Genomic DNA, 11770 nt, shown 5'->3' with positions numbered 1-11770 from the left:
TAGTAAGCATAAATAACTGGTAAATATCAATGCCTATAATGCACGTTAAAATGTACATAACATCATAATTCGTACCAAGGTTGGGCATATCATAAGCCCCAATTCAATTGTTGTACAAAATGGGCACGTAAATAGCCCACTAATAATAAGTTAATTATCATAAAACTCAACAGGATTCAACCTGTCTCTAATTATTCTCTGAGGATGTCACGGATCCCTCCAGAACTTTCATTACGCATACCTGGCCCCTATTCCCAGTTATTAGTAATTGTATAAGTGTGTCCTTGGTTTACCAGTGTCCGGTCGGTTATTGTTACAACGTCCGTTGGTGCGTGTGAGTACCTGTGCTGTGTGTTTTGCCTTTCGTGCCATTGTGTATTGCAGATGATTACGGGTCTCGTCCCGTGTGATAATCATTGTGCGCTTGTGTTATTTATTCAAGGTACTCCTCGCTCTTTTGTTTGGGTTTTACCCTGTGTTTTGTATACTGTTTGTTTGGTGTTCGTCCCCTTGCCTTTACACAGCATGCTGTAATTTAGGTATAATAAAAAAAACTATTACGCATTCCTGCGCCTGTCTCCCGACCCTTTATACCGACGTGACAGAGAAACTCGTTTTGGTCTCTCCACAGTAGATATCCTGCCATTTTACCAGTTAAACCATCTCAAGTGGCAGTTTAGAATTAACCTCCAAGCTTAGTTTATATATATATTTTAATTCATTGAGCAACAGGCTTAAAATTAATCTAAGTTTAAAGTGAAAACTAAACTTCGATTAGAGGAAGGATTTAATTTAACTAGGATTCATTTTAAACTAGGTTTAACATTTGGTGCAACAAGATTAACAGATAAACCTTGATTTAGCCCAGTTTAAGAGTTAATCCATGTTGGTGCAACCCACCCTTAGTGTTCATTATCTGCTACCTGGACTTTAATTAAAGGTCTACTATTGGCACAAAAAAACTGTCCAACACCTCTTTCTAAATGTTCTAACAGAAATGGGGTGTGCCTTTGGTGGTTCATCGACGTGTCATTCTGGTCATGCACTCCGCAACAAACATAGCTAGTTTGGTAGTTAAGCTAGCCACTTGTTATTGGCAGAACTCCAGTATGTGTTGAAGTAATTTCACAAGATTTGTTTTTGGACCAAAGCTGTAGATATCGGTAAGAAATGGCACGTCTGTAGCCAAAAATCTTATTCATCCTTTTTTTGTTTTTAAGCATTAAATTACCTGGTATGATGGTGCATTGATCAATTATACCGTCCATTAAAGAAAAAACCTAAAGACAGAAAAAAATGCTAAGTTCCTGGGGGTGACATTCCAGCAAGATATGAAATGGATAATGCACATTCAAAACCTCGAAACAGAAAGAAAAATAAGAATAAACCATCTAAAAGCCCTGTGTGGGAGGAGTCCCGGAGCAGCTCCAACTACATTACTGAAAGTGTACCGGAGCTACATCAGGCCTGTTTTCGAGTACTCCTCCCCAGCCTGGATAATGTCATCAGCCATACTCAAAAACAAACAAGTCATGCAGAACACCGCAATAAGAGCAGTCTACCTCCTCCCAAGCAACTTAACTGTTACCTACCTCCATGATATCTCTGGCATGAAAACCATCACTGAATGCCTGGACCTGTTAGGAAAACAATACATTTCCAAAGTAAAATATAACCTATCACTAAAGAAAACAATTGAAGAAGCATTCATTACAAGGACACTCCTCTCTCCACCCTACTGAACACCTGTCCTAAAAGAAAACTACACAACTTACCCCTTAGTTACCCTAAATTGAGTCCGTACCCAACCTCCCGTACCCCTTACCCAAAACAAGGTTCCTATCCAAGCCACCACCTGAACCTTTCCCGGACCCAGACTCAGATCTAAACGCTCAGCCTTAAACTTAACACATGGAAAGCCAAATGATACCCATCAAGAAGAAAAGAAGCAAAACAATTGACAAAACAAGAAGCAAGACAAATCACACCCAAAGGGGTAGTAGCCCAAACCTTTAAATACATGAAGAAAATAAAGAACAAGTAAAAAACATCTTATATTTCTACCTTTCGTCTTATTCTATACTCATCTATCTACAATAATGTTGTATGTCTTTTAGTTACTTATTGCCCACACCTATTTCCCTTGCCAACCACGCTCCTCCTCCTCCTCCCCGAAGCCGACCAATCAAAGACAGAAGCAATGGATAGAAAAGAGCCGATGTGCTGAGCTATCCCACCCTGACCAAGCTACATACTCCTGTTTGGGAGACAGAGACAGGGTAAGGTCGGCATGCTGCCGGTTTAACTGAATCACATGGGCAGCCTATTTCTGATCTTTTTTATACAGATGTTTTACTAATTGGTCTACTACTTTTTTATTCACAGAATAATCACAGAAAAATGTTATATTATTACGTTATCAAGAAAAAGGTATTATGTATCTGTTCAACAATTACGTTATCTGCCGATTTATAACATAATCCAGAACAGGTAGTACATTATTAAGATATTACATGACATGGTGTTATTTCAATTATCTGTTGTTACAAGCATGACTTCTAAAGTGGGTGTAAAGTAGTACAATATTAAAAGTTATTACATGACCTGGTGTTATTACAATTATGTTGTTACAAACATGACTTCTAAAGTGGGTGTAAACTAGAGATGATGTCATTTCTAGATATACGTTTTGAAAAGTAAAGCAAAATGCACATCAAGACATCATTTTTTTAACTATTAACTTTGCGAACAACCTTGATAAATCAAATCAACAGTCATCTTTTTAATTTTGTCTTTATTTCAAAAATACTCTAAGATTGGCAGGGCTGAGGGTATAAAGGGCATTCAGTATACTATACCTATAAACACATACGTTTTAAAGAGGGATGCTTATGCTTATCTTCAGAGTCTGACGCAAACGTTGCGGTTGTACACCTATCAGGTACATTACACACTGCAAACATGTACTGTATTTAAGGCAAACAAGTCAATACTGCTGACACAGAGGAAGAGTTCATCATGCCATGATTGAGGAGGCTATGCAAAACCAAACCCCTTATGATCTTCTGCAGGCATTCAGGCCTTGGAGGCTATGCAATCCAATAGGGGCTCTCACACAAGCAGGCACGCACGCACAGCCGCTTTCTCTTGGCCCCTCTCGCTCATGTCTCTCTAGTCACTCTCTAGTCACCAGTTGATCACATCTCTCACATGACCCCACAGTTTAGTGATCCAAAGGTTGACCCCCAGCTCTGTCAGGTACTGCAGCTCTGGGGTGAGCATCTTAAGGCACAGCTTGCGGTGGGCCTTGTCCACATTATTTTTCAGGTTGTAGCCCATGATTGACTTCTCCCCGATGGGCTGCCAGGGCTGCATGGCTGTCTCCTGGATCCTCCCTGCGTCCACAGCATGGCCTCCCTCGATACAGATGTCCGCCATCACTGCGTTCCTCCTCTGGAGCTCCGCCACATCGTCGGCCATTCGCTGGCGTCCATATGCCTCCACCTTCCTCCAGAAGGTGACATTAAAGTGTTGGTAAAGCCTCCAGTCCACGGCGTTCCACTCCAGGGCCTTGGCCCTCAGCTCCGGGGTCAGTTTAGACACGGTGGAGCCCTTCCGGGCGTTGAGCTTGAAGAAGAGCAGGTCGTCCATCTCCCAGCAGAGGGCGTCCTTGAGCAGCATGAGGGACTCGTCAAAGTGCTCCACCAGCATGACCAGCTGGAAGCGGCCTGCGATGGCCCGGATGCCCTCCTCTACCTGCGGGTCGCCCAGCTCCAGAGTGTTGTCCTGCCCAAAGTCGAAGAACAGCAGATTCTTGAGGTAGAAGGAGTTGAAGCCATTGGGGTCAAAGTAGTGGCGGGGGTCACGCAGGAACTCCCCCACCTTGTCCTCGCCTGGGATTTTCCAGGTCACGGGCACCAGGCGGCCAAAGTAGTGGAAGGAGGATTCAAAGAGCTCAGCCGGGTCTCTGAGGATGGTGATATAGGAGGTGTCTGTAGGGAGCACCTTGGCTACCTCAGGTGCGTTGAAGCGCATGTGGTTGCAGATGATATTGAAGCACATGCCAGGCCTGTAGTCCTTGACCTGGGAGCGCTGGAATGGGTAGGGGTAGAAGAAGTCGTTACGGCTATTTGGGAAGGCAAACTTGAGCCGGTGCTTCTCTCCGAATCGGAAGAGGATGTTGAGGAGTGTGCTGCTGGCTGTCTTGTGGGTTTTCATGAACATGATGTCCACTTTGGGAGTGCAGATGCCTGTCTGCCCCGGTGCATGGTGGGAGCTGTTTTTGATAAGTCTGGTGTGGGCTTGAGCAGGTCGATGGGAACAGGAGTAAGGCACTGGACCCCTATGGAGAGCACGCGTACAAATACAACACATTATCAAATTACCAATGTTATAGACTGATTTACCATCATGCAATGTTGTAGAAGACTGCAAAACTCCTTTTGCCTCTCATAGTACAGTAGCGTACTACCATCATTCATATGGCAAATAAAAGTATCTGTATCATCTGTGGGCTATATCATATACATGTATATTGCTACTGAATGTTGTTGATGCAATATATACTTCAAAGGATGCCCAACCATTGCACCAACACCCCCCCAGTAAGAAGAGTATGGATGAGGCTTACTCAGGCAGGTTGAAGTGGGACTGTGGAGCGGAAAGGAAGTAGACCAGGACCATACAGCTGGTAAGTAGGGTACCCAAGACAAGGCCTTTGCACATCGACCTCCATTGCCTCCCCTGCTTGCCAACCATGGTCCCAAATAGACGTTATCTGAAGCAAAGATGTAAGTTAAGTTTAAGTTATCCAGTGTACCAAAACAATGGACTGGCGGTCCTGAAATCTTCTAAGGTTATGGTTCATCGATGACCTCAACTTTTTCATTGACATGGATTCTGCAAGTCCCTTGGATCCACTGTCTCCTGTGACCAATTATTTGGGTACACACAGCAGCTCAGTCAGATGGCTGTTTCTAATTAGTACATTGTGTGCCTCTGGTAATGGAACAACTCTTAGAAATCCACTCTGTTCAATCTGTTGAGGATAATCTCTAGGCATAATTGAAATTTCGTTAACACTTTACTTGACACCCAGTGTCCTAACACATTATGACACAGTCGTAACCATGTCATAAAGTCACAACAGTTAACATAACTTGTCATAATCTGTCATAATATTGTCATAACACTGTCATTACCCATATATTTACACCTGTTGTGACAATTATTGTGCTTTTTTTATGGCTGGTTATGACACCTACATACGAGTGTCAAACCCACATTTATTAAAATGGGTTTTTTCTCTGCAAATAAGTTTCCTTTCATTTGAAAGTTTGTTTCTTAACTCCTTTGTTGTTGTTGTAATGAATTAATCAGTCATGTTTTTTTCATCAAAAACATGTAGAAAATACACTTTAAGACACTGTCAAGAAGAATTAGGACCATCCTGTGTCACTTTACTTGGACTAAGAAAATACACTTTATGACACTGTCAAGAAGCATTATGACCACCATAATCATATAAGCCAGATAGGCCTCTAACGTACATGCCCTTATGTCAGTCATCAGTCAAAAAGAGGGTGTCTAGTCCTGCTCCTGAAATCTGCTCCTGTGTTCATCCCAGTCATCAGCAACAGAGCACTGAGGTAGGTGCATGTATGACATCAATGTGCGCGTAATGACATTTATAATTGAATATGGTCAATTATGGAAAATGTTGTATAACAACATACTGTTGACAAGAAGGCTGTGGTGGAATGGAAGGTGTTGCCTTGTGTGGTAGGTTTCATGGGTTTTGACACTCTTATGTAGGGGTCATTACCGGCCATAAAATAATGCTACATATGTCACAACAGGTCTAAATATATGTGTAATGACAGTGGTATGACCATATTATGTCAGGTTATGACAAATGTTACAGAAATTTCTCACGTTATGTGCTATTGTTAGATCACTGTTTTTCAATGACATATACATTTTTTACGCAATATTGTTGTTTTTCCAAGGCATTCACTTAAAGCATAACTTCACATCAACTACTAGGTTAATGTTGAGCAAATGTAAAAAAGAAAAGAAAAAGTGCATTCCTTGATCGTTTCAACCCACATACTGTTCACTGGATGTGCTACCTTGTCCCGGACCTGCTGTTTTGGACTCACCCTTTACCGCACCTGCTGTCTCTAACTCTGAATGATCGGCTATGAAAAGCCAACTGGCATTTACTCCTGAGGTGCTGTTGCACCCTCTACAACCACTGTGATTATTATTATCTGACCCTGCTGGTCATCTATGAACGTTTGAATATCCTGGCCATGTTCTGTTATTATCTCCACCCGGCACAGCCAGAAGAGGACTGGGCACCTCTCAGAGCCTGGTTCCTCTCTAGGTTTCTTCCAAGGTTCTAGCCTTTCTAGGGAGTTTTTCCTAGCCACCGTGCTTCTACATCTGCATTGCTTGCTGTTTGGGGTTTTAGGCTGGGATTCTGTACAGCACTTTGTGACATCGGCTGATGTAAGAAGGGCTTTATAAATACATTTGATTGATTGATACTGCATCCTTTATACAATTCCTAGAAAACTGCCCAATGGCAAATTGTCCAAAGAAGCTGTATGTCTCAGCACCTAATCATGAAAGTTACATACTCATGAGTTTATGATCATTTAAGTTGAAATGTTATACATAGAGACTTAATTGTAAGACCATATAAAGGCTTAAACATACTTATAACAAGTTATAAGCATTACACCTGCATGCTTTAAGTAAAGTGTTACCGCTGTGCCTTTAATCTGAACAGTGAAGCTACACTACAGCAAGGCCGGATATACCCTGTGTTTCTGTGTCATCTATCCTTTAGATTAATAATGCATTGGTCTGGAAAGTGATCCAGTCTGAGTCTGCAGCTATTCACCCTGCAGCCTGTAATCCGATCGGACTGCACACAGGCTGTGTTTACACAGGCAGCCCAATTCTGATATTTTTTCCACCACTAATTGGTCTTTTGACCAATCACAACAGATCTTTTCACATCAGATCTTATTGGTCAAAATACGAAATAGTGAAAAAATATAAATATTGGGCTACCTGTGTAAACGCAGCCACAGTGACCCAGAGGCTAAGTCAGCATTCAGTAGGTAACATGGGTCACCCGGTTTCCACCTGTAGCAGTGTGGAGAAACTATACTAAAGACAAACCAAATCTAGAAAGCTCTATCACAATACTCTTGACTTCACAGAAAGCTCCCAAATCTTTGTTTAAGTTTGAGGTTTCTCCTCAAAACGGCTCCTTGAAAAGAACAAAAACAAGTTTCCACAATTTTGGAATCTCATGGAAACATCTGGGTCTAACATCAGCTAGAATCACCGTTCCAATTTTGCAGACATTTGTGTGATAAATATTTTGTCTGATGGAAAAGAAAATGTTTTGTTACTGATAATAGCTGTGATGAAGTAGATTAAGTAGAAAGTGTCTTTTGCTCCTTTGTCAGGGAGCTTCAGGAAGGGGCCATTATGGAGGCACATGAGGGACATTCTCCCCGCCCCCAAAGCCAGCCCAGGCGTTGGGATATATGGGAGACATTTGAGCGCTAGTCCTCCTGAATAGGGAACTTTGCATGGAGCTGTTTAACCTGAAAATGGACCTTGGTATAGATAGATGTGTGCTTCGTTAGGCTGAGCACTTCCTCTGCCTCTGGGAGGGATGCACCTGGAATTAAACCTGAGTAGCCACCAGGGGCCTGCGTTTAACACCTGCTGGCAATTTCTGAACTCGAATGGTGTCATCACTTCAGATAATGATGGCTGTGATATAGAAATCATTGACAACCTTGACAAAGATGAGCAAAAATTATTGTGTAAAATAAATTATTCAAATACTGAGCTATTTTGTATCCCCAAAATTGTTTAGAAATTATATTATATTATACTGAACAAAAATATAAACGCAACATGTAAAGTGTTGGTCCCATGTTTCATGAGCTGAAATAAAAGATCCCAGGAATTTTCCAAAAGCACAAAAATATTATTTCTTACAAATGTTGTGCACAAATTTGTTTACATCCCTTTTAGCGAGCATTTCTCCATTGCCACGATAGTCCACCCACCTGACAGGTGTATCCCTCATTTACTCAAGCGTTTCCATTATTTTGGAAGTTACCTGTAGCCCAGTATTTGAATTGTTTATTTTAGAGAGTCATTTTTGCTCTTTATCAAGGCTCAATAATTTCAGACCCCACTTTATACTGTAATGGCATTGTATTGTTTGTTGGGCAGGTGTCTGTTAATGTGTACTGTTTTATTGTATCTACTGTCTTAGTATGGTCTGATATAAGTAGGTGCTAAGAAGTTATGCATACAATACCATTCAAATTGAATCGTAAGGTGAAGGTCAAAGGTAAAAGTCACGCTCTCCACAAATTGCATAAGCAGCAACGTATCCATTATCTAATGATGTCATAACCTTCAGTCACATAAGCACATAATGACATACGATGCATGACGGCATACGGGACAATGAACCCCAAAGAGACATTCAGGTAAGCGTTCAATGAGGGCAAAGTTACTATGCACTCCATCACATTGGCAATGCCCAAAGAACTCGTCTGAATGAAACTAAATTGGCTGCTTTATCGCATGGCAGAAACATAATTTTCTTCAGCTCACAATTCAGAGCTGATAAACTTGAGATAAAAATGTATTATAGTTGCACAGTCTGATCATTCTATTAAACCGTTTGTCAAAGAATAAGACCAAAAAACAATATACATTTAATTTTCAAATGATCCTCATATTCTCTTTGTGAAACATAACACTTACCCTGTTGTGCATAAATCCCGCAACTGCAGTTAGATGAAAAACGCAACTGAAGTTAAAACCTAAGACAGTTGTTTCTCCTCAGAGTGCATAGCAGTGCGTCTCAGAGGAGCTGTCCGGTCCACTGGTGGCTTGTGCCTGCTCTTGTTGGGTCACACACGGTGTCACAACCCCGCCACATGGTCAAGTGCTTTCCTTGTCATTACATATGTTATGCCCAACGCTCCGAAAGCCAATTCATCTGGCAGGTGCTCTCTCCCTCTGTATATTATGCACACCTGATTCTTCAGCTCCACTTCCGACTCTGAACGAGATCCAGTTGAATACAGCCAACTGACTTCAGGCTCCCTGTCAGGACTTGCACTTGTTTGAGTTTAAAAGAGAACGAGAGAGGGGAGGGAGAGACACAAAGGGAAAAAGAAAGAGGGAACGAGATGGAGAGGAAGAGATGGAGAAAGAGATAAAGAGAAAGAGAGGGGGCCAGGGCATGGGCTCTATTCTCTGGCTGCATACAGAAGGCTATTGAGAGCAGACACTAGTCTGAGCTGAAAGCTGATAGGAGGGGTAGCAAATAGTATAAAAAGAACAATTGCAGAGAGCCAAGGCACAAAGTGTTCGATTGTGCCATCTTCTCCAAGCTTGCTGTCTCACTACAGTATTGCTCAAAAGTTGTTTTAGCAAGCTTTGCATATACTGTAGATACTTTTTACAAAAATTGGATGAATAGAATATACAAATATTAAGTTATAAGGCATGCGAACCATGGATTATTGTAAATAACACAAATAATGGCTGTTATTAGGAATGACAGACAATAGATTATTTTCCAAATAAACTGAAAAGAAATGGGTATTGCATTTCATGTAGTCTTTGTTTTGTGGCGAACCCAGTTACAGTACAGAATACATTCTAGCCACAATCCTAAATTAAATTCACTCGGAGGGACAACAGATAACTGTTACCGTTCTCAAATTAAAGGACCAACAGCCTATTTATATTTTGAAGCTTGTCGTTGGAAATGGAGGACCAAAACGCAGCAGGTATGTGTATGCTCATCTTGCTTTTTAATAAATACAAAATGAACACCAAAATAACAAAGAACTAGAACGAACGAACAACAAACAGTCTGGCAAAGCATAGGCTCAACACAGAACAATCACCCACAAATAACAAACACAAACACACCCTCATATATGGGACTCTCAATCAAAGGCAGATAGACAACACCTGCCTTCAACTGAGAGTCCCAACCCCAATTAACCAAACATAGAAACAGACATACTAGACAAAATCATAGAATCCCTGAAAACCAAACAGTGCCCAAAAACCCCGGAATACTTAAACCAAATGCCCCTTTAACAAAATACACCACCCCGAACCACATAAAACGAATACCCTCTGCCACGTCCTGACCAAACTACAATACCAATTAACCTTATACTGGTCAGGACGTGACAAAGCTATACATTGATTATGCTTCTAAAAGCTTTTTTTAATTCATTCTGCATTTTGTTTCAAATTGAGTCCCGATTACCTGACTCAGACTCAATGTACTCCTGGACTAAAAAACACTTTCAATGGAGATTTCCCTAGCTAGTCCTTTGGACTCGTGAGAATATGGAACACTGTATTTTGTACCACCACCGTCCATTCAACAGCAGTTAGATGTCAATAGAGAACGACCATACGAGCCAGGGATTGAGGAGTCCATTTGGCTCTGGGAGACGGGATGTGACAATATGTGGTCATACAGCACTGACCATTACAGTAAGGGAGGTGGGCACTGTCCTACCCTTCCTGCACACTATAGCCCTTCAAACCAGAGGGACCATACTGATAGTCCCACCCTGCCTTTGCTCCCCCCCAGTCTGAACACTCAACCTTTTGTTGAACGTGGGGCACCCTGGCGGGCACACGCTCCAAGTGCCAGGCTGAGACTCGGACTGGCATGTGTGGAATGTAGTTGAAGCATGCTGGAGAGTGGGGAGGTCAGTCAGTGAATAAGGAGATTGAGTAGCCGGGAGGGACTGGCCCCTAGCCCACTGAGATCACAGCATCATCAGAAGGCAGTCCCTTGTCATCACCACCCACAGGCCAGGATAGTGGACCACACTCAGCCCCCACCACATGCCTGATTTACCCAAAGCAGGCCAACCAAATGTACTGTGCTTTCGCATCATGGTTTCAGGAACTTTTTATTTAACCTTAATTTAAGTTAAGAACAAATCATTTTTTACAATGACGGCCTACCCCAGCCAAACCAGGATGACGCTGGGGCAATTGTGAGCCACCCTATGGACAGTGGCCTACAGCAATGAAGGGGATGCATAATCAGGCCAGCTCAGCACTGTGGAAAAGGCTACTTTCATAACATGGCATCCTCAGCCTCTGTCCACACCTCAGTCCTCATGATGTGGCATCAGATTCCACCTCTATGGTATCAGAGTTGGTCTGACGGTGCCACCACCAGCATATATTTAACCCAGAAGGCTGCCATCTGTCATGCACAGACCGACACAACCGGCACCAAAAATTATTTGGCTCCCAGTGAGTGGTACAGTGCATAGAAGGAAGAGTCAGTAATGCATTACAATGACACTGACATCTTAATCCAAAGGATCAGCACAACTTAAACCTTCATAATGGAAAGTCTTGAGTAAAGGTTGTTATGTGACAAAAAAGGGGAAGACATTAAGTTGACATAGGTACAGTAGAAGTCGGAAGTTTACAAACACTTAGGTTGGCGTCATTAAAACTTGTTTTTCAACCACTCCACAAATGTCTTGTTAACAAACTATAGTTGAGTCAATTAGAGGTGTACTTGTGGATGTATTTCAAAGCCTACCTTCAAACTCAGTGCCTCTTTGCTTGACACCATGGGAAAATCAAAAGAAATCAGCCCAAAAGAATTGTAGACCTCCACAAGTCTGGTTCATCCTTGGGAGCAATTTCCAAACGC

The 11770-nt window shown here is 42.0% G+C and overlaps 1 protein-coding gene across 1 annotated transcript; it reads right to left on the bottom strand.

Moving 5' to 3' along the window:
• Nucleotides 1–1958: 1958 nt before the first annotated feature.
• LOC106585654 (galactosylceramide sulfotransferase) lies at nt 1959–9218 on the bottom strand. The gene is made up of 3 exons (XM_014172085.2): nt 8815–9218; nt 4631–4777; nt 1959–4342 (listed from the first exon to the last, which is right to left on the bottom strand). Exons 2-3 carry the CDS (start codon nt 4756–4758, stop codon nt 3187–3189), a joined length of 1284 nt encoding a protein of 427 aa, XP_014027560.1. The 5' UTR covers nt 4759–4777; nt 8815–9218; the 3' UTR covers nt 1959–3186.
• Between the last annotated feature and the right edge of the window lie 2552 nt (nt 9219–11770).

The sequence above is a fragment of the Salmo salar genome, chromosome ssa24 (genome assembly GCF_905237065.1).
Source record: "Salmo salar chromosome ssa24, Ssal_v3.1, whole genome shotgun sequence".
Taxonomy (NCBI): Eukaryota; Metazoa; Chordata; class Actinopteri; order Salmoniformes; family Salmonidae; genus Salmo; species Salmo salar.
This window is presented reverse-complemented; position numbering and strand designations above follow the sequence as displayed.